This window comes from Ambystoma mexicanum, chromosome 8 (assembly GCF_040938575.1).
Source record: "Ambystoma mexicanum isolate Mex_15411 chromosome 8, UKY_AmexF1_1, whole genome shotgun sequence".
Taxonomy (NCBI): Eukaryota; Metazoa; Chordata; class Amphibia; order Caudata; family Ambystomatidae; genus Ambystoma; species Ambystoma mexicanum.
The window spans coordinates 744,877,795-744,902,030 of NC_090929.1; the positions used below are offsets into that span (position 1 = coordinate 744,877,795).

At 43.5% G+C, this 24,236-nt stretch overlaps 1 protein-coding gene across 1 annotated transcript in view; it reads right to left on the bottom strand.

Annotated features, from left to right (window-relative positions):
• Positions 1-2,658: 2,658 nt before the first annotated feature.
• The window catches only part of TLL2 (tolloid like 2), a 1,535,386-nt gene continuing 1,513,808 nt past the window's right edge, over positions 2,659-24,236 (bottom strand). Inside the window, exon 19 of the mRNA XM_069610570.1 lies at positions 2,659-10,305. Coding sequence (XP_069466671.1) covers positions 10,171-10,305 — 135 coding nt within the window. The 3' untranslated portion in view covers positions 2,659-10,170. The remainder of the gene's footprint in view (positions 10,306-24,236) is intronic.

Below are 24,236 nucleotides of genomic sequence, written 5' to 3' on the forward strand. Positions count from 1 at the left end.
TAAAGTTATTTAACCCCATGCATTTCTTAACGAGAGGAAAATATCATTTTGGTTTACGGATATTTATTGTCAAAAGGTTTCTTGCTGCATATTGGCAAAATGTGTTCAGAGATCTTTTCAGTCCTATGAGAGTTGATTGTATAATAACAGATCATCAGCATAGGATTTAAAGTGAAATTTGTGCGACCCTATATCAGGTGGTAAAGTATTTGTATCTTTTCAGATCTCTATTAGGTCAACCAGAGGCCTATGTTGGTTCTAACATTTGTTGCAGTGTGCTCTTTGGTGGCTAGTCTAATCTTCACCTCTGTGTCTGTATGAAATTCCTCTATACATTTTAGAATCTTCTTTGTCAGGCCCCAGTTGCTGGTTAGACCATAGACATTTTCGACACACCATATCAAATGCTTGCAAAAGATCTGTCATCAGTGTGTATATATGGGTGGTTTATTATTCACAAAGCAATCTTTGGTAAGCGTGTTAAATATCAGTCAACTGCACATAGTTGAGCATCCTTCGGAAAACCCCAGTCATTCCACTGAAAGCGCTTCTTTATCTCTGACCCATATTTGTATTCTTCTTAATTTGAGGCTAGCAAATACCTTGCTCATAGCATCCAGCAGCACTGCCAATCTGTATGCCACAGGATCAGCTCTGGGGCCTTTTTTTATGTATAGGCACTAAAACAGCCTCTTTCCATGAAGGAGGAATAATCCCAGTCTCTAAGAATTTATTCAAGAGTGGCGTGGCGAACCTCGTCCAGGCTTCTGGGTTAGCCAACATTGGCTAATCTGTCAGGACCTGGGGCTCTAGACAATTTTAGACTTCTAATAATGCCCTCTGTTTCCCATACCTTGAACGTGTTTTGCTCCATTCTCTCCTTATCAATCTTTAGTATCTCATGACATTTATTGCTAGTCTTTTTTTTTTTTTTTACAGATGGGGGCTATGAAGTGATCTTTAATGAAGACACTCCAAGTGTCTTCCACAATTGGCATATCCTGTTTTTCTCTAATGTATGATTATGATTATTGAGTAATTGGCAAAAGGAATGTGTGTTTATTTTTTAGTTCTCGTCTTCAGGATCTTTGTCCAATTGTCACTTTTGTTCTTACTCCTATGATATTTCAGCTACCCTTTATATAGTTCAATTATTGCATTTTGTGTTATTTTACATTCTACACAGGGAAGGCTATATAAAAGAAAGGGCTTGATGTCTTTTCCTCAAAGCCACTTAAGTTTGATTACAGAGTCATACTTTTTGTTCTCCTGTACACACTGTGCTCTACTTCTAGCCTTCCTAGTAACGAAAAAGTCCTCAGTCCATTCCTGAATCTGAGCAGCATATCTTTGAAAGCCTGTATATGGGGGTAAATCCTCTTGGAAATAATCCTGCCTCTTTTCTTATTGTATTGCTGTCATAAATTTACAGAATGCTTTGATATTGTGATTAGAACACAATATAGTGTTATCTTGCTAGGTAAACCCATTCCTCCAAGTCACAGATTTCCTGTCTTGGTTTGGCACTACCAGCTAATATTAAGGTGCAAAATGTGTGGTCACTGTAGTTTATGGTTATTTTTAGGGATTTGCAATTTTCTTAAAACATAACCTTATCAAAATAGTAATCAATTGTAGTCCAATGATTTTCTGCCAGTCAGCATGATCAAATTCCAGTTTCTGAACAACAATTCCCATTCCTGTCCTGCTTGGTTTACTCTTTGTTGCAAAATTTTGGGCTGTGGGACAGCCAGTCTATTCTTGTCATGCGAGCCGCCAAATATTGACATACCTTAACATCTAACATTCAAGTCTCCTGTACATATATAATTAAAATCCAGTTCTCGGAGATCCTGCCCAATACTTTCCTGGGCTCTGTTTCTTCCATCTGGTTTGTAGAAAGGTAGATATTAATGAACAGTCTCTGTTCTAAGCTTCAATGTATACAGTATTCAATCTTAATGGGTAACACATTTTTTATCAAAGGTTTTTTGAGAACGGAGAAGATTTCAGTGGATTGTGGATGCCTACTATAAGTCCCCCTTTTGGGCAACCTCGTGGCCCTTTAATTGCTTGATTGGTGTAAGTGGTGTATCCATCATGCCAGACATCAAAGATACACCCAGTCTCTTGAACAAAATAGATTTTGCAGTGCCAATAATTGTCGACCAGTGTCATTGCTTACAAGATGAGAATTTCCCATAGAGTTCCACAAAAGAGTTCAAAATACCATCTGTGTTGTCAGGACCAGCATTTCCTTTCCTTAGTCTGAGTGCCAGGCAAACAGCTCCAATCTGTAGTATCTTTCAAGTTCTTCAGCTGGCAATTAGGCTTTTATGGCCCATTTCTCATATTTGGATCCATATTCAAACACGTGATCTGCAATTCAGCTAGCCTATGAGTCTTGTTATTTGGTTTACTTGGCTGGATAGAAAAATATTTAGCTTGGTGCACAAATATAAATTATAAGCCGTGTCAGTAACGAAATCACGCCAGATTGACGGGCGCTTTGCTGGAATAGAGTTTTGAAGTTGCTTCCAAGTGAGCTTGGAACTATAAGATAGTACTGGCTGTCATACATATAGGAAACGATGGGTTTGTGGTTGTTGAGGGAAAAGGTAAAGGAGGAATCCATGAAAAGAATACACACAGGGAGAATTATTGGTAAGAGGTAGTTTTATTGGAAGATAGCGGTTAGATTTGAGATATCATAACAACGTACATCACTTTATGACCAGAGCCAACTCATAGTAACATCGTGACCGGTTTCTAAGTGTTGTGCAGCTGCTATAGACAGAACAGGAGACATTCAGGTACAAATGGCTTGTGACGCAAAGAAGACAGTCTGATAAAGTATTTGTAACAGAAAAATAGAACCACAGGCTGCAAAATGAATCTTCTACTTAACGCAAGATTGAATTAGGCAGACCGAGGAATCGCACTGAGGATGGGTCAGCAAGAGACCATGAGTGTTGTCTGATATTAGAGGTTAGAGAACAGCATTTTTATTTCATAGCAACTATTTCAAGACATTAATTTGTCAATATTTACAATATAATGCAGTTTGTTGCATGACTGACATTTTTGTTTGGCCTTGAGGCTCCTTAAAAATATGCTACTTTTCAAATGATCTGAACTTCAATTTAAAAATGCATGTTTTAAAACAATTGATTAAAAGTTAGGGCTGCACCCTTGAGGCTCCTCGGATAGTTAAATGGTATCCAAGTCACTAAGCAGGGTCCCAACAAAACATGAATGAAATGTCATTAAAAAACAGAAATCTTCAAATAGCATAACTAATACACCCCACTGCTAAATAATAATGGACACAATGAGTGGCACATCACCAACTGTTTCAATCTTCTACAGACAGGAAGCCACATGACCTTGATCACGAAAAGTATATCCAGCATTTGACCTGAATGTATAACAATCGAAAAAGACACATAATAAAGGGACACATGAATATAATGAACACTAATATATGATTCTACCCGCACCTATCCCGAGAGGCTATAATAACAAAAAAAGTAACATGGCCACTGACTTGGAACTGATCTCATGAAGCATATCCAAAAGCGCTCAACAGTTTGTCATTTCTAAAGAAAATTAAGCGCTTCATGAATGTCACCATGTTATTTCAGTACAAACACACACACACACACACACTCTTTGAAGTGAGACACATGAAGCAGGAGGGAAGAACGAGCTATGGGAAATTTGCTAGATATATTCTCTGCATTGGAATCAAACTTTTAAAAGGAATACATTCCAAGCTGTAAATCTCCCAATTTGCCTTTTCTAATAACTATAACAAACAAATGATGGCAGACTCCACTGTAATGTCCATGTTACTGTAAAGGCTAAAGCAGCTTAATCGATATGCTGGTTAGCCATTTGTGGACCCCTCAGATCAACTTGCCCATTATGTAAATGGCTTAGCATGACTTTACGACAGTGGAAATAATTTTGTTGCATCAAGAAAAGTAGGTCTATATACTTTTTAAAAGTACAATTGAGACTAAATTATTCCTGGGTGTTCTTGTCTGTGGGAAGGGCTGAACATACTCTTCAAGTGCGACAGCACATGTAATAAGTGCAGGCCGCACCACATAGTATCATTCCATGTGGACACCAGGAGGTGAGCATGCCACTTTCCAGAATCAGGAGGGAATTATTTTTGGTCATAGTGTGTAGGAGTTACAGGCCAAGATTAGCCAGTTCAAAGAACCCTAAAGCTTCATATCTGGGGACATGATAAAGAGTAACACACAAGACATCTCATTGATAATCGAATGGATTTGCTGAATGAAGCAACCTTGCCCGTCACCAGAACTATATGACTTGGCCCCTCCCAAGAGGCTTTTTTAATGTCTAAATGGGCTTTCTGTATTTGTTTATTTGTTGTGCAGTAAAAGTGATCTACAACAGTAACAGTCCAACCGTGCAAGAGTGGATGTGTTGGTGCAGAAATAAAGAGTGTTTTAGAAAGATACAATGGTTATGGATGTGCACAGATGCAATGCCGTGGTTTCTTTTACCAACGTTCATGGCACTAGTTTGCCCATCATAAATGATATCCTATCATAAGAATGTGCCGGAAGTGTCTCCTTGTGCTATGGACAAATGCAAAAGTGTTTCTGGTAGGATGCTAAATTAGTACTTCTGTGCTGGTGCTGACAGTGTAATCCAACACCTGACCTGACAACCATGTAAAAGAGGTGCAAATGCATAGAAGTTTATGTGTTAAAGGGCATGATTCGTTTCAGCCTCAAGTGCACTACCTTACCAAGTAAGCTGCACCTAAAACAAAGTGTTTAGGTAATTTGACGACTTTCAAAAGGGCATGATATATTTGGGTAATTGCGTTTCCTGTGCTACCTCGAAGAATGGATCACAATAGAAAGGGCAAGTGCAATTTGTGACATGGGTGGAGAATAGGCGTGAGAGGAAGCCTGGGAAATATGCAGGAAAACGTGTTGATGCAAAGTACCAGAAACAGAAAGGGAAATAGTCTGAAATAACAAATTCACACAAATGGGCAACAAAGAATGTAAAAGTGGGCGCATGACATGCAATTTATTCGTAAAGTATAGTGATCCCTGTGAGTTTGATCCTCTACTTAATCCAAGAACAAAAAGAAAGCCTACTATAAAATGAGCACACATGGAATGGCTGCTCAAGTCCACAAGCAAAGACAGAAGCATTCTAAAAACCTAATTTAGTCAGGCTGACAGTCTGTGTTCGTAAAAGAGTAATTGCTCCTAAAAAAAACTTTTATTTCGAACTTGACCTACCATCAAGAGTCTGCCTCCAAACCTCTCTGCTCTGGAGTCCTCAAGTCCTGCGCTCATATCCAACAAGTTATGGTTTTATGATTCTAAGCCCGATTTTCTAAATGATGTCTGATCGAAATCTCCATCATCTCTACTGATAACTCTTCCATTTAGTTACGCCTTGCGCATACGGGCTTCACGTCAAGATTAAGATGCTATTTTTCTTAGTGCAATGGTTGTTGAACAACATCGGCAGACTGTATGCTGCACAAGCTTCTGAAAGCGATTTACACAACGGCAACTGGATTCAGGCCTATTGATTAAATGCCACCAAACTGGGATCACCTGAAGCCTTAGCATGTTGTTTCACCCACACTCTACTTCTTGAAGTACAAATATATTTAATATAGTGCAAAGAAGGCACACATATTGAACGGGATCCTGATGCACTGTCAAGAACCTGATGGACTGTCCAGAACTACAGAACAACGAGGTTTTACAAACTGAGGAATTCAAATAGATAGGTCGATTTGTGCCAAAGAGGGTATGCCAGAATGCGAATGCAATAACTACACAATAGGAAAGCTAGTCACTACGCTAGTATTTGAAGGGGTGTCCAGGAGTAATATAGGCGTACTTGTGCCCACAGTTTGTAGTCTCTCTAAAAGTGTGCAACACATTAAACGCCCTTATTCTTCAGACAGAGCTACAACTCTGATCAGCCTAAACCTTTGGTCAGGGTACACTAACTAGAATGTTTTCGTTACCTAGAGGACACCAAAAGGTGAACTAGGCACAGGAATTAGCAGTGGTCACCACTCCTGTTCCCCCAGGAACACTACTCTCCACTCACTATCACTGTCTGAATTATGCTTTAACATTGAAACCCCCCAGACTGCCTTACAAAAGTAAATTGGCAAGACCAATCCCACACACCGTAGTGCTCAGCTGCACTTGTTTCATCATGGGAAAGGTGGAAATGGCAAATGTTTTTCAAAGTTGTCCCAAATCTAACTTCAAGATGTCGCTTCTTTCCACTCCCAGGTAACCATAGGGGGGGAAAGCATGCTTCTCGGTAGGATTTTTTCATTTAACACAAGTGGGCTGGTAAGGTCGCACTATTTCAATGCATTCAGTGGCTGTGTGGAGTACTCCATACAACTGTAAAGCACTAAGACTTGGGACCCTACAGAACTAAAAAGCTGTGTGCCACCCAGGGAGCGAGAAACGAAGGCCGTGAATGCAAACAATTCATATCAACTTCGGCATGTAGAGTATGCAGGCACTGACTGTCAACCTTGAACTTACCATTGCATGAGGCCTGATGGGAGACTAAAATGGAGGCGTGTGGTGACGAATATGGATAGATACGCAAATACCAGCATGGAGCCTTACAGAGACTCGTATAAACAGAACATGAACATCTTCTGGATATATGAATTGTTCCGAGGCATACTATTAATATTCAATCAAGTTAAAACAAGTACCTCAAATGTAGAGCATATCAAAATAATCATGCATACCACACTGCTTAGCATTGCCATACATCTAGGAGGATCACATTCAATTGCTAATATCTCAATCACAAGACAGACAAGGGCATGTTTTGCAACTTCTTAAACTGATATTATTACAGGAATGCTATGTTGCAGGGCATTTGAAAACAAACACCGAGTCAAGAACTTACAATTAAGCTTTATGCGACTTGCAACCAGGCACTATGTAGCCCTGAATTCTTGTATATTCATTGCAGGATATGTTGGTTTCGTTGTACAGAATTCAACCTATTGCTATCGTCACTATTGTTTGGTCTGTCAATATTCGAATTGTGTGAAAGTAATGGCTGATTAAATCCTGATTAGCATGTAAATATTGTCTGCAATTATGTAGGTTATTAAAAGCGATGTCAAAAAATTACCTTTGTTGGATTATTACTTTCGAGCCCACTCAAGAAAACGTGATCTAGTCTAAAGGGCATTTATATATTGCTACTATGCAGGTGGTCGATTATGGGGACTGCAGATATAGAGCATATATTACATTATTGTGTGCCTATAAATAGAATTTGTCAATGTTTTACAACATGCTGGAACATATTTCCACATAGCTATATTGGAACCATCTTCACCACTGCACTCCACGCTTCCTTGATATATATTTTTGATATTCGTGGGGCATTTTTGGGTGTTAGTCTCATACTGTGCACAGGAAAATGCGGTGTAGGTCCATGACAGATGTATCGCATACAGTGATTCTCCTCAGACAATGCATGGCAAGACACACCTAGTGCCTGTCTTGAGCACACGCAGAGGCCTTACTGTGGATAGTGTATTCTACAAAGTGGTAACGTTTTCATGCTTGATTGAAGTCCACAGAGGGCTGACAATTTAATGCACAGCATCAGATACAATTTCTGGAGTTCTCGTCAATCCAGCAAACAAAGAATCTGAAAACGGACCCACAAAACACAGATGCTACCCCTTTAAAGACAACCTCAAAATCGAGCTTGACCTGTTCCACAAAGATTGTAAATTGAGAGTGGATAACCAGCAGATCATAGTTCCCTCCTTGTAAATACAAACTCTCAGAACAGCATAAAGTACTAAGAGAGCTAGCAGGATGGTGTCAGATTTCACAAGACGGAAGCATAACCTCACAGATGAGGTCAATGAGAAGCCATAACACTGATCATTGGACTAGAAGCACAGCCACCATTGGGATATTCTCTGCAACAAATGCTGCTGTGACTATGCTCTGCAGGGCACACATCTTAACTGCTGTAGTAAATACTGGGGCGGTGCAGGACCACATCTATAGTGAGTACAACTAGGAAGGAGCAGCAAACGCCCTATGCAATTCATAGATCTTGTGGAAGAAGTGGACCTTCAAGTCTTATGTAGTTAAATGGCTAAACATGGGCGAATAAGAGGTAAAACAGTGACATTACTTACAGCCACATTCCAGATCATAAACAAGTCTGCAAAGCCAATCAAAATGGCAAGACGTGATGCTAAACTACAGCCGTGTGCAAGTCTTACCATATAGTAAACCCTCAATAGATATTTGTATTACCTTCTGCTCTGTCTGTCAGATGAATATTCTGCTATTTTATATAGGTTACCATGTCTTTACAGATGTAGATCTTAAAATTATAAAGGAAATACAATGTAGTGAAATATGTAGCAAGTTTCAAGCATGAGAATAGAAAATGAATGAGAGCCTATACACGTTTCCCCAGCACATCCTTCTTCACGGTTTGTATAGCAGTATCAATGTAATTGACTAGTATGTTATGCTGTACTATGATTTACACAAAAGTGTTTTTCCTGAGAGAATCTAATGTTAAATGTACACATTCCTTTTGCATTGTGTTATCTAAACTACCTCTCAATCCAGACAAGATCATATAAATGTCCCTTTTACTTAGCCAAGTGGCTACCAAAAAGCAACAACAACTGGGAGTATGTGCTCAACTCGAAAAACCGGTTTCAATTAAGTGTTATTGTTTCTAAAAGAGATACTTATTTATTAAAGCAATTATGCCTGTGGCACACGTAATATTACATGACACGTCTATCGAAACTCCTTTTGCTGTTGGAATTTGTGGTCGTGAAAATGTAAACCTTAAGAATAATATTATCTGAACACATCACATGAGCTTCTAAAGATCAGATCCCTAAGCAAAAAAGAAATTGAACGGTACTCAGACGGGGCGAATATAGCTAAGACAAGACATTTCCTACAACAAGTTTGCAGACCTCAGGTACTAAAATCGTACTATTTTAAGAGTTGTTGCTCCAGGTGATTCTTAATTGTCAAGTCATACGCTCTGCTCTGTAACTGACACACTACTATAGGATGTAGTATTATATAATTATTTGCAAGAATAAAGTAATTGGCCCAATGTGATACAAACAGCAGATCAATGGCATCTATGTGTAAGGGATGTGTGAACTACTGTAGAAATCCACGGCAGATCTTTTCACATTCTTAGTTCTGACCCGTTTCCCATCATTTTGTAGTTACATGTGTACATGTTCTGAAGCAGAATGTCTCTCTCTACGGTACTACATACAGTTGAGCAACTGAGGCCCTGTATGGTGCATCAAGACATGTGCTCCTAATTTCTGGATGTCCGTGGACATTTCGTTTACATTGTTAACATATGCTTAGAGGCATGCAAAATCCTTGACTAATGTGGCATATTGAATTCAAAATTGAATTGTTGGGAGAAATATGTTGGGGGGGGTAAAATAAAATGAGGTTTCCATGCAGTGGCGCTCTATTTAAAGAGGTAACAGGAACAAAGGTCCATTGCAAGAACTCGTTTGTTAGATGTGCATATGTGTACAGCATCTCAGATGAATGCTTTCTGTTTCCCTAGACAGTCCTTCTTACTTATAAAAGAAAATGGTTGAACAGATAAAGAACAGACACTTTTTTTAAATGACACTGATTTCAATATTAATTGTACTCTAACAACACATCTTTTCTGATCAAGGAGCTTCGTGTCTGGAACTCTTTTTCTGGTGAGACTTGGCGAATGCTTGCCCTTGTGACTCCCTGCCTCAAACCTTTGGGGTCTCCAGCCGTTATAAGTCCCAGTGGTTATGTTCTGGGGTGCCTGAGAGTTACATATCACATCAACTAAAGCAAGACTAAGACCTAGCATAGGTCACAGTGCAAGTACAATGACACTTGGGTTGCTCCTTGGTATATTAGCAAGAGAGTGCCATGCTACTAGGTTTTACCGCATATTCATATGCATGTCAAATAGACTGGACTCTGACTTCAGTAACAAAGGGATAACGTTTTTAGGCCAGGCTCCACATATCTTCTGAACACTGCAATCTATGTGTAGCAAGGCTGTAACAGTCTTTGAATTGATGCCAAGCTATTTTGGCATGTGCAGTGCATCTTGAAATTTGGTGCTTGTGTATTCGGCCTGGAAGCCCTTCTTGTTAATGGTGTCATCGGTGTGAAATCGAATCATGATAGAATCTCCAGCAGAGTAGATTTCCTCTGGAGGCTGCGTGGAAACAAATAAAAGAAAGAACTTCATTTGACAGTGGATTTAATTTGAACAAAATAATCAGGTGTACTTGCTTGAATGCCATTAAACTGCGAGATAATCATTAGATAGTTAAATAAAAGACTGAATGATCGCCTGCTTTAGGGGTTACACATGCCAAGTCAGTTCATGCACTTTATCACCATTTTGACCTCGGGTATGAGGTCCCGGACCTACCAATTGGATCGATGAATAGAGCACGTTTATGATTGGCTAGCAAGAACGCAAACATATTTCATGATAGTTTGTCAATTTTTTGCAAAATAAGCCTGGTAATAAAGATAAATAACAGCTACATATTCTTGCCATTTGATCAGGAAAGGAAACAGCTACCAATTAATACAGCACAATAGCCATACCTTAATGATGTTGTAATGAATATATAGCAGAAGCATATAAGGAATGTGACGAAACCAGGGAATGAATCTCCTCTCCACAAGGGGGAACCACCCCTTTAGGGACTAGGGAAGTGAGCATGCTAAGCTTAACACCCACTAAGGGACAGGGAAAGCAAGATCCTACTTGGGAGGTGACTACCCTTTGAGGACAGGAGATGCCCCTAAAAGGGATATCAGTAATCCTCTGTATTCACAAGACTCCAATATCTTTGTTGGCTATATGGGACTTAACTAGTGTAATAATTTAAAACTTCCTCTAAGGATGGTTGGTGTGAGTTCGGACTCCCTGGTAGCACAGATTTCACCTGGACAGAGGGGGCACTGGCACGACCAACCCACTTTCAGAGAGAGATAAAGGACCAATTCACGTAAGCTACGTGGAGCAGAGGAGCCAGTCAAGGCAGAAAGGACCTCCTGGGAGGTGTGGCAGAAAAGAGCGTACACCAGGTGTGCCAAAATTGAAACCGCTGCTGAGCTTGTGGAGCACTCACAGCCCTGTGAGAGCAGCAGCCGGAACCGCTTGGCCCCGACAAACAATGTGGAGCAGACACTACATGAGAGAAAGAATGTCAGTGTATCCAGACACCCGGATCCAGAGACTAGCAGGAGCCTGAAGGATGACAGGGTGGGCTCCACCATCACGTGAAGCCGGCGGGGAACCGAAGAGCTGGTGCTGCAGTTGCCAAACTCCGAGAGTCTCCCAAGGAGCAAAGCCCATGGAAAAGGGATATGTGGTGGCTCCAGGAAATGGGGAGATGGGAGTGTGATTAATCCTGCAGAGTCATCACTGAATCCCAGCCTAAGATCGCCTCCCACGTGGCCTGGGGAAGGCAGCCACTACCTGCTCCTAACCCTGGGGTGGTGGTATGAGGAAGGATCACATGGGAGTAGGTGGCTATCAGGGGGAAGTGGGACTCCCTGTATTCATATTCTTGTGAATATGAGTGTCCAGTTATTCCTGAATATCTGATGGCATGCTGTCATTGCTCAAGTCCCTCTGATGAGGCAGCCCAGGGGAACTTCTGTGAAAAGTTACCTAAAGAGAATAAGTTGTTTTCCTTGGTAGTTCCTGAAATCAGCTGTGACATCCTCTAATGACCATGACTTTGTCTTGGGTAGAAACCTTAGCCCTAATGTTAAGTCACCAACCACTCATATACCATCTGCTTACTCTAAGAACATCCAGTTCAACCATCAAATAGTAATGAATAGACATAAAAGACTCAAACCTATTATGAACTTCAAGATCCATAATACCTGTGGTACTGGAACGAGGAAGGAGGACCAACAATCAATGAGGATCAAAGGTGCCATTGAAGGGAACATGCAGTCTAGTTGTTTGAAGGCAAGGCACGTGAGCAGGACATTTAAACTCGAGAATGGACCACAGCTGAGCGGAAGGAACAGGAAAGAAGCAGTCGAAGCAGTCAGGAACCACACTGAAGTGGTTGGAGCTGCAGCCGGAGAGCGGAAGCCAGCAGAAGCCGATGCAGGGACAGAAAGTGGGCGGCTTTGCAGAGTACGCGCAACAGGAAGTGGAGTTACGGCCAGCAGCAGGTAGAGAAGCCCAGCTGTAGGGGAGATGTGTGCCCTACCCGACGCAAGTGCTCTGTAGGTTTTGGAGGAAGCAGGGACCCAGCAGGGCCGGTGGGGCTCACAAGAGAGGCCATACAGGTGGTGGCAGGTACAGAAGAGCTGTCACACAAATTACCGATCCACCGAAAGTCCGCTGCAGCAGCAGAGAACTTCATGGAGATGCCAAATAGAGCCAGTGAGTTGGCCTGCCACAGAAGGTTACCCCTGGGCACTCCAAGTGGAACGTTTATACAATTCAGCCAATTTTGAATACTGATCAAGTAGAATAAGAATGCAAAAAGAGCGCGATTGTCCATTTGTGAAACGTCAATTTGGGGAAACCTGTAACCTACATTGCCAACAACCAATCCAAAAGAAGCAAGAGTGCAAAAAGGGCGCAATTCTCCATTTGTGAAAGGTGAACTTCGGGAAACCTGTAGCCCATATTGCCACCAGTGCAGAGACTAGAACAAAGGGCGAAAAGGGCAACAAGTGCGCAGTTCTCCTCTCATGAGACACCAGTTTGGGGAAATCTATAACCCATATTGCCACTAACAGAAGAAACCAACTGTAGTGGGAGTTTTCTTCCAGGCAGGAGAGGGGACCAGGAAAGGGACCATTTGTAGTTCGTCCTGGCAGCCACATAGACCAGTAAAGAAACTGATGATTTAAAGAGATGTGGTTGTGGTACAAAGGTGTTGTTGAAAGACATTGGCAACTTTATCATTTTGACAAACTGGTACATCATCAAAGGGAGTTTCTGTGCTATGCTGACAAAAAGTATTCCATTGGAAGAATGAGTGTGATCTACTAATATTTGTTTTTGCCTCCTGAGAAAGACATTGTGTGGAGGAAAACAATTGCTTTGGAATTTGGAAAAAGTGTTTGTGAAAGAGACATTTACTTTACAAAGTGGAAGGACGCAGTAGATGGATAGACATTTTGTGTTGAACTGAACAGAACCTTGTGGAATCAGAACTTTTTCAAGGGTATTCTTGAATTTATCCAGGGGAAGGGAACCCAACCCTGGTCACAAGGAGTACTTTCTGAAAACTATACGTTTGAACCTTTGTATTGTTTTGTTGAACTGAAGAAAGCCAAATATTCCTTGTATACTTTTGTTGTATTAGTGTGAGGGCCAGAGACATTTTGGACAACAGGTCATCCTTCTTTAGTTTTAGTTTGCTATGTAGGGATATTCGTGTTATGATAGGGAAAGATGGGCGTTTATCTGACCCCTTTTATTTTAACAAATGGTAAACACTGAGAAAACTACCTTTTTGTGCCCATCTCGCATTTTTGATCCCTTATAGGTGGCAAAGAGGAAATAAACCCCAAGGTAGGGTACCAATGCTAAAAGCCCAAGGTGGACTGGTAGAAGCCAAACCTCACAGCAGGGCAGAAAACCTGAATGCCCAATTTGGGCTGAAAGAAATCAAACCCTACTGCAGGGTAAGAATTCTGAAAGTCCAAGGTGGGCTGAGAGAAGCCAAATTACACAGCAGGGTAGAAAACCGGAACGCCCAATGCATGCTGAGAGAAATCAAACCCCAGGCATGGTAAGAATGTTGAAAGCCCAAGATGGGTTGAGAGAAGCCCAAACCCATGGTGGGGTAGAAATGAACGGCAAAGGATAGCTGAGAGAAATCAAACCCTGTGTCGTTGTAAAACGCTGAAAGCCAAAGGGGGGCTGAGAGAAGCCAGACCCCACAAAAGGGTAGAAAACCTGAGAGCCCAAGGTGGGCTGAGAAAAAGTGCCTTGCAAACCCTACGAGAAAGAGACTAATTAAAGGCTCACATGCAACCCAGGGAGGGGAAGCTTGAAGAGGCATTTGGTGTCCTGATTAGAACTGTGACACCAGGCAAGGATCCCCTTTGTTCTTATAAAAGAACATCAAGGTGGGGTCAGAAACCAGCCACCATTCTTTCCATATGGGCAAAGGTCCTTATTCTACTTTTGTTAAAGTAATGTTCTTTTTGTTCAGAGTGGAGGAACAGCAATCAGGTTAGAGTCGATTTTCTGGATGGTGCACTTTATTTTTTTGTAGGACATCCTGATGAGCACTTTAGTCGACTCCTTTCTCTTCTTTAGAGTTGGGGCGAGAAACTTGGGGACAGCTCAGGTTTCTGGTGGTCAAAATAAAGTAAACATTTAACCCAAAATACAACCTTATACATCTCCTGATCACCACATTACATAATTAATTAGCATGTAGCAGTGGGTAATGAGTTCAATAAAAAATGCCCAACTGCATACTGTTGTAATATACGTTACAAATGACTTATCATATCATATAATATCATATATCACATGTAAACTGACAATGCTGGTGGCACGAATTCAAAAAAGCAGCTTGTTAAAGTGCTTGTCCGCCATTTCTATCAATGTGGATTTAAAACAAACATTTTTTTATTATTACAATTGTTTTAGTTGAGTTAACTCAACTATTTCAATTGGATAACAGATAATTCAGTTACAGGCATTGGTTTCAATCAGTATATAATCGATGACATAATTCATTCTTATAATTCAGGTTATTGGCAATCGAGCAAATGTTAATATAGGCTATAAATGATTAATCATAGATATTCCTTTCTTTTTAAAAATTAAAATTACAATAAGTTCTATTAAAACAAATGAAACACATTAGACCAAGAAACATTACTATAGAGCAATAGGTGTTAAAACAAGATCTGGATGTCAGAATATTTTTGATAATAAAACAGAATGTTTAGTTTAAAAAATCTGTAAAATATAAATAATCTAAAAGTTGGTCAGTTATGTTAGTATAAAACCTAGACATAAAGAAAGTAAGAGCGTGCTTATTCATTGAGATTTAGAGTTAGTTAGAATTGTATTGTCACAATATTCACAGACACTTTGAGTTAAAGATGTAGTGCCACATTTGTACTTTGGTGAGAATTTTGTATTCTTTTAGGTATTTATAGAAGACCACTTTTCGTTTCCCACTCAGTGACACACATTCAGTTAGATGATGTAGGGTAGTTTCATTATGTTCAATCTCATTGCAAAATCGGCATGTAATGTCAGTTAAAGTGTGATTTGAGATGTTTTGCTTTTGTTGGCCGTAGATCCAATCCAAAGCGTAGCAATGCTTCAGCATAAATAAGACTAGGACATTTCAGTAAATAGGGTGCAGTTTCATTCAATGATTTAATCAGGAATGATCCGGCTTTAAAGCCGTTATAATTGCAACATGCATCCCATGTCAACATCCAATCATAAAGCCAGACTTTCTTTTTTGCCTGATCGTGTGTGCCTATTAGCATTTCAAGCAAGATGTCTGCTTCTGCAAGAATAAGTTGGCATCTAGTTTTCCATTGATGGATGGTGGAAGGATGATCTGATAAAATTGCTGTTTTTAAGGCAGGGAATAGATTATGATGGTTCACGTCAGAAACAAGACATTTCCTATATTCAGCTAGAAGCTGCCATGAGATTACAGCTGTTAATAATGTCAGCCCTAGCTCACATCTAATAACGGACATTGGACAACTTTGAGGTAAAGATAACACTGGTTTCCAGAAGGCTCCTTCGATTACCTCCCACTTGGGACTATTTGATAAATACTTAGTCTGTGCTCCATACGTTATAATGGGGATTACCTTTCGTCTACAATAAAGAATCGTAGGTTTTGATAAGAATTGTACCATATTTGAGTTGCATAGCCTTGCATTGTGTCGCTAGGTACTTAACTCTGTTTTTTTTTTTTTTTAATTTAGATTTTAAACATCAGTAACAGACATACAGGTGGGTACATGTTACATTCACATAGTAGCACCAGGACACAATTTCTTCATCACCTGCGTCAACTTTTAACATCGACTATTTGTCTCCCCTTCGTGGAGGAACATTTTGATCCCATACCTCCCTCCCACCCACCCCTTGTCCTTGCACAGGCAACTTCGGGTTCTTCGGCGTTCGTTATGGCGATTTGTGGCAAGCGACATGATGTGTGGCACTGATGAACGTTCGGTTTGGAGTTCGTTGGGTGCACAGTTTAGATTTGTGACAGGCATGTTAAATTGGCGGGTTGCGTTGGGGCGTCCTGTCCGGGCCAGGGATGGACGTTTGGTTTTGCTGGTGCACTGGGTCGTTCATCACTGTGTTTGAAATGTATTGGTTGGCGAAGTCGCACCAGACTTCTTTATGTCGTGCGGCCTTGTTATGGAGTGCCGCAGTGATTTTTTCCATTGTATAGATGTTTGTTGCAATTTGTATCCAGTCCTTTTTAGTCGGGAGGTGTAAAGACTTCCATTTGATGACTAAGCTCGCTCTAGCGGCCAATAGCAGGGGGATACTAGTCCTCTGACTCTGATCAGCTCATCGTCCTCTTCTTTCATACCGAAGAGTATCAGAAGGGGGGATGGTTCCCTTTCTATGCCGTCTAGCTGTTTGATCCATCCCTGGACTTCCTGCCAATAGATGCAGGCCTTGGGGCAGCCCCACCACATATGCCAATATTCAGCATCCATGCCACATTGATGCCAGCACCTGGGGCTGGATGACTGAAACATTCTGCGGCGTGGGTCATACTGCCATCTGTGGAGTAGCTTTGTTGCGTGTAGCTTATATTGGGCTGCGATTGACATTTTAGATGGAGTTTCACAAATTCTGTCCCAGGCTTGTTGGTCAAATTCTCTACCAAAGTCTTTCTCCCATCTCTCTTTCAGGCGGGAAATCGAGGGTTGATCCTTTGTGATCAGAGCGCTGTACATGCGTGCTATTAGGCCTTTATTTGTGGTGGTCGTGTCCAAAATTGTTTCGAAGGGCGTGAGCTCCCTCTGTGTTTTGGTCTTCCATTCTTTCTTGGACAATACGCCTTTCAATCGGAGATACAGAAAAACCGGGATCGGGTGTAATTGGAGGGCTTCCTCAAGATCCGCAAATGGAATGAATTTCCTGTTTCTCCACAGCTGGCCTATTCTCATAAGATATTCTAGGTTTCTTCCCATTCCAAAAGAAATCTAATATGGCTTTCTTGACTTGTTTGAAGAATTGTTCCGTGATTGTAATGGGAAGAACCTGGAAGGGATACAAGAAACGTGGGAGGCTCACCATCTTGATGGCATTCAGTCGTCCCATCCAGGAGATCGTAAGAGGTTTCCATTTTGCAAAGTCCGCTTTGAGGGCATCGAGGAATTGAGGGAAGTTCGCCTCATAAAGATGTTCGAGGTCTCTTGTTAGTTTGATCTCCAAGTATCTCAGTGTTGGGCCTCCGATGATTAGTCCCAGGGTTTCAAGGTCCGCCTGTTGGTCCGGGGAGGGTTTGTGGAGTGGGAAGAGAATCGATTTGGTTTTATTTATTTTGAAGCCTGAAAGCTTTCCATATTCTTCTATCGGGTGAATCGCTCGGGGAATCGAGGACATCGGGTTCAGGACGTGAAGCAGGATGTCGTCTGCGTACAGGGCCAGTTTGCACTCTCTGCCACTCACTCGCAATCCCTCTACATCGGGGTCTGCTCGGAGTGTGTGGGCGAGGGGTTCGAGTGAGAGCGCAAAGAGAATAGCCAAGAGAGGGAATCCTTGTCTCGTTCCTCTGCTAAGGGGGAACTAGCGCGGGTATTGGGAGTTTACTGCTACCGAGGCACGTGGTGCCGTGTAGACAGCTTTGATCCCTCGTCGTAGAGCAGGTCCCGGGCCTATTTTCACCAGTGTGGCTTCTAGGAAGTGCCACTCAACTCTGTCAAATGCCTTCTCAGCGTCGATCGAAAATAATGCAGACATGTCCGGCATTTTCCTGGCCTCGTGTATGAGGTGGAGGGTCTTCCGGGTAGAGTCCGCACCTTGCCTCCCAAGGATGAACCCCACCTGATCATTATGGATTATCGCTGGCATGTGAGATTCAAGGCGCGCTGCAAGGACTCTCGTGTAAATCTTTGCGTCAATGTTAAAGAGGGAAATTGGACGGTAGGAGGCACACAGGGTGGGGTCCTTGCCTTCCTTGGGTATGACAGTTATTAATGCTTCTTAAAGCAGTGCCAGATTGAAGTATATTATTAAACAGCTCGACGAGGAATGGGAGGAGTGCATCCTTGAAGGTCTTATAGAAGCCTGCTGTGTAGCCATCGTTACTGGGGGCTTTCCCCACGGGAAGTCTTTTGATCACCTCTTCAATCTCCTCTCCCGTGATCGGGGGGTCTATAGTTTGTGCCACGTCCAGGGGGAGGGACGGGAGGGACACCTTGTCCATATATTCGTTGATTGTCTCTGGGTGTGGGGCAGCATCTGAGGAATACAGCTTTTCGTAGAAGTCGGCGAAGACTTCGGGGATATTGGGAGGACGATGGTCATGGGATATCTCACCGTTGTGTATTGTTGGAACCCATCGCTCTTTGCGTTGCCCTCGGTGTCTTGCGGCTAGTAGGGCACCCGCCTTGTCTCCATGTTCATATTGTTTCTGCTTGAGGCTTTGGCGTTTATGGACGATGTTATCAGTTTCTAATTGCCGTAGTTCTTCCCTCTTGTTGTTAGCTTGTTCTATGTTTTGTAGTCTGTCGGTGGCTGAGGATCGAGAGATTAGATCGAGTTGAGAAATTTCTTCTCGGAGTCTGTGTTCTATGAGTTGGCATTCTCTTATTTTGGTGGCCCCCTCCTTAATGAGTAGTCCTCTCCAGGTGGCTTTACCTGCTTCCCACACAGTATTTAGAGAGGTGTTGCCTGTGTTATTTAGTTCAAAGTAGTGGTTGATGTGTTGCTCCAGCTGGTCTCGAAAAATCGGGTCTTTGAGGAGTGTTTCGTTACATCGCCATTTAGAGCTCCTCTGGGGGAGGGCCATCTGGTCAACAGTGGCTGTGACCATGTCGTGGTCAGACCATGTTATAGGAATTATCGTTGAGTCGGCCATAGCCTCGGTGAGTTGAGGAGTGAGGTATATATAGTCAATTGTGGCGAACGTTGCGTGTGGTGCTGAGTAGAAAGTAAAGCTTGTTGGATTTGGGTTCATGTGTCTCCATGTGTCCTCGAGGTTGTAGGCCTCCTCATGTCCGTGACCTGTGAATGACCAGGTCCAGCTGGGGGGGAGGAGGGGCTTCGAGCGGGTTGCCTGCTTGTCTATCTAGATCTGGATCCATCCATGAATTTAGGTCCCCTCCGAGGATCACTTCGCCTTCTGCTTCGATCATGATCTTGGGGACTGTTTTTTGGAGGAACCTGGACTGACCAGTGTTGGATGCGAGCGTGAGAATGGTGCCCTGTATTTTACCAACAAGGACGAGTGCTCTACCACTTACGTCAGCCCAGGTTTTGAGGTGTTCGAACCAGACTGCACTGTTGATTAAGATGCCGACTCCGGCTTTCTCGAGAGGGCCGGAGCACCAATATTCAATGCCGGTGGGTGGTCATAATTTCGAAAAAAAAATGTTGACAAAAAAATGTCGACTTTCGTTTTTTTTAATTATATATTTATTTTAGGGGTTCGGGAGATTAAAAAAAGGGAATTTTTTTTAAAAGAAATTAAAAAGGGGGGTTGGGGGGAACCCCCCCCTTTAAAAAAAAATGCATTGAAAACAAAAGTCGACATTTTTTTTTTCGACATTTTTTTTTCGATATTTTGACTTTCGACATTTTTGTTGTCGAAATTATCACTGTAAACCTTCAATGCCAGCTTTGGTACCTAGGATCTTCCTTTCCTTCACCTGGCATATTGGGTTTCCTGTCCAAAAAGGATGTCAAGTTGTGCTCTCATGAACTCTTTGCAGACTAGTGATCTCTTGTTGGGGGAATTTAGTCCCTTTACATTCAATGTGCCAATTCTGAATGTGCCATGCCCGTCACTTCGGTTGTCATGTCCGTCGGTCAGAGAGGCGCTCTATGAGTTCGCTCATCATGTTGTGTCGCTCGCCGTGGAAGGTCGCCGTAAAGGAAGTGTTCAAATAAGTGCCTCTGGGAAACTGAGGCTGTGCCATTCCCTGCCACCCTCCCCCCACCATCCCCCTTAGAGTATTGGACATCATACCCGTTGCCCTCTGTCTTGTCTCGTTGCTCTACGGACCTTCAATGAGGGTTTGTGTCTGTTTGTGGTGGCGTCCGAGTTGGACTGGATGTGAACAGCCGGTCTACTGTCGGACCACCAGCAAGGGTAGTAACCGCACGGCCCCATCAACTACTATCATCAACATAACATTATGAGCCCCCGCCACCCCCTTATGTAAAATTGTGTAACAAACAACATTATGTTAAACAACAGCAACTTATACTGTGAACTAGTATATGTAATGATACATGCGGTTTCCGGAGTCTTCGTTCATCGGCAGCTCGTGCTTGCGGTTCAAGCAGTTCGCATGTCGTGAGATGGAATCAGTGATACGGGAGTGCCGAGATCCGGAATATAAGTAGGTCCTTTGCAGGAACTCTCGAAGCGAGCATTGCCGGAATGCAGAACTTGGTCGCACAATATCACTTGTTGTTGTCTGGCGTGTCGTTGGGTCGCCTGTACTTCCTGGATCCCTTTACTCGTTTCCTTCTCGGGCCCTGAAATTCCCCTCTCGATCTTTCCTGTGCAGGGGCGTCCTGTGTTCCCTCCCCCGGGGCCGGCCCAAGGAGATCTGCGATGCATTCTCGGATTTCCTCTTCAGAGCGGAGGAGTATCTTCCTGCTACCATGTTCAAACGCGAGGGAAAAGGGATATCCCCATCTGTATCTCGTCCCTTGATCTTTAAGCCATCGTGTGAGGGGACCACAGAGACAGAGTAGGGCCAGTGTAGGCGAGGATAGATCCTGGAAGATGGTGATTTGGGCCCCTCCAAGGGTGAGGGTGCCACCGGACCTGGCTTTGGCGAGTATCCTTGTTCTGTCCTGATATCTGTGGAATCTGGCGAGGACCGATCTCGGGCCACCTGGGGGGCCACCAGCTCTGTGAATCCTCGCTATCTGGAGTTTATCAATGTCCTCGTCCACCGTTAGGATTTTGACGATATCATGTATAGTTTGTTTTCGGTCTTCTTCTGTCTCCCCTTCTCTCTCCGGAATTCCAAAAAACCGTAGGTTGTTCCTTCTCTCTCTATTTTCCAAATCGTCTAACTTAAGGCGAATCTCGTCCTCCCTCTTCTCTAGGTTCCGTATTCTGAGCTCCATTTGGGCTTCTAGGGTATCGATTGAGGCTTGGTTGTTCTCGACTCCCTCTAGCCTCTCCTCGATATTATCCACCCTCTGGGTCATCTTGTCCATTTTACCACCAAGGTTGGCCCCCATATTCCGGATTTCACTTAGAAGGGCAGCGATGTCTACCTTGGTAGCCGCTGCACCCGTTTCGGAGGCTTCTAGTGACATTGTTGTTCTTGGTTCGGGAGCCTGAGGCAGCGGGGTATAGGCGTATTTGGCAAGTTTACTTTTAATGTTTATAGGGCACTTGCATGTGAGGAGGCACACGTCCCGGGAGCGGGGGCCCTACCCTCTGCCCTGGTGTGATGAGAAGCACGTGAGCTGTGTTGCGGGGCACCGGAGTGGTGTCACTTGGATAGAGAGCTCTTCGGTTGGGAGGAGGCACATGCCCTGGGTCCAGGGGCTCTACCCTGCGTACAGGCCAATTTCCGTCGGTGGGCTCGATGCTGTGTTAGGGGGGCTGAGGTATTGGCCTGTGCTAAAGGCTCCGGAGAGAGTGTGTGGGGCAAGGCCGCTGATGAGGGGGTCTTGGCTTCAGGCGGAGTGGAGGGGAGAGCACCTTAGGATATTCCGTTACTCTCTGTTGCTGATCCACCTATCCGTGTCCTGGTCGGGCAATAGGTTGGTGCTTTCCCAGAGGAGGGCACACGCCCCAGAAATGGGGGCCCAACCCTCTGCTTGGCCTTGGTGCAAGGTTGAATTTGGTGCCGTGTAAGCTGTGGCCTCGGGTGATGGAGTCCGGGGGGATTATGTGGGTAGGTCTGGTTGGGAGCGATGAAGGCTCGAGCCTAAAAGGCACTTTTGCTGGTATGTGAGGGCCTCGTATCTGGAAGGCAGGCGTGGCACGCAGTATGCAGGGGGTGACTTTGGTGACCCAAGAGGTGGCTATTGAGCAAAGCGGGAGCCAACGTCGTAGCAAGCATGTGAGGTGCGCTGAGCCGGCGGCTTCAGCTGGAGCCGCCCCCTGTGGGCCCTTAGTATTTTGGTCGATGGGGTCCCCCGGGGGTGTCAGGAAGATGATGCTGGGGGTGTCAAACGTGTGGATGGCCAGCCCAGGGGTCCTCGTAGTTCGGGGCTAGGCAGCTGATGAAAGGCCTCCGTGGGCCAGCACACCGTCCTCGGTTGCAGCGCTGCTGGGTTCTCAGTAGGAGCGGAGGGGTGGGGGCCCCTTCTGCACCCCCCGCTCAGCGGTTCAGGTTCAGGCCCCGTGTAGAGCATGCTCCGGGGAGGGAAATGAGCCCCAGTCTGGGTGAGGCGCTTCGGAGCACTTCAGGGGGGGTGTGCACTTACCCGCTCCGCAGGTTGGTTCCATCCGTCGTGGGGCCCGTGTCTGGAGATGCGGGGGCTGCCGCACTGGGAGTGTGCGCGGGAACGCCTGTGGAAGGCGTTCGTCTGGCCCCCGAAGAACGCTGGAGTGGTGGGGTGGCCGCGGCTATCGCAGGAGTCACAGGAGGGTCCGGATCCGCCACAGGGGGAATGGAGCGAGGGGTCGAGTGCCGCGGGCTGCATGTGATCGCGGCCTACCTTTTAGCTGGTGTCCGCATAGGTGGGAGGGGGGCCCCGATTCAGACGAACTTTTCTCATGGATGGGAGGTCCAATTTTTGCCGGGTTTTCACTCAGAGGGTGGGGGGGGCAATTCTGATAGCTCAATCTGCTGTTGTTGGGCACGGGGGGGCAAAAGTGGGGGCTCAAGTCACTTTTGGGGCCCGTGGGTCGAGAGCTCACACGGAGGAGATCATCGTCTGTGCGCCCCCTGGTGGCAAGTCCTTAACTCTGTTTTTAAGTTCAGATTTATATGGTTGGTCTGATGGATGATTGTTTAAGTTTACCCCGAGGTACTTGTATTGATGCGTTTGAGTTAATGAGGTATTGCATAGGGTCCAATTAAACGTGAATCCATTCTTCAGTAAATGATGGAAGATTATAATGGTTGATTTTGAGGTATTTATTATAAGATTATTAGTTTTTGTGAACTGGCCTAGGGTTGTTAATTTGCGCTACAGTCCTATTGAATCCTATCTAAGGGAGACAGATCATCTGCATAGAGGAGACATGAGATCTCTTTGGATGGATTCTATTTTGGGTGGAAAGGAACGAGAGGTTTCCAGTTTAGTGCCAATGTCTTTGATATAAAAATTAAAAAGAATAGAAGCGAAGATAAAACCTGGCTTGAGGGCTGTGTTGGTCATGACCGAGTTTGACAATACCACATCTGCGGTGAGCTCAGTGAGGTATCTAGATAAAATTGATGAATCATATAGATTATATGAGAAGGGCAATCGGCTTGTTGTAATTTTGTCTATAAAATACCACGTGAAACAGAGTCAAAGGCCTGTTTGGCCTGTTTAAAATCTATTAATGCAATAAAAACTGGCTGCTTTTTTGTCAATCGATTGTTTCTTGATCGTAGGCAATATAAGTACATTTAAAACAGTGCCAACACCCTTAATAAAACCTGATTGATTACAATCTAAAATATGATTGTTACTAAGCCAGCATAAGAAATCTCTCATAATTATTCTAGCAAAAACTTTTCCCGGGGCATCAATAAGGGCTATGGGCTGAAGGATCTCAGGTTTTGATCTGTTCCCCTTTTCAAAAATAGGAGGTTGCCTGTTTGAATAATTTCATTGAATATAATTTCGAGTATGTTTGCCCACTGTTCAGGATGCCTCTTGAGAGTCAAATTTGAGAGGCCATCAGGTCCAGGGGCTATCGAGGGACTTCATTTTTTAAGTACAAGAGTAACATCAAATTGTATATTTTCAAGTTCTGAGCTATCAAATGCTGG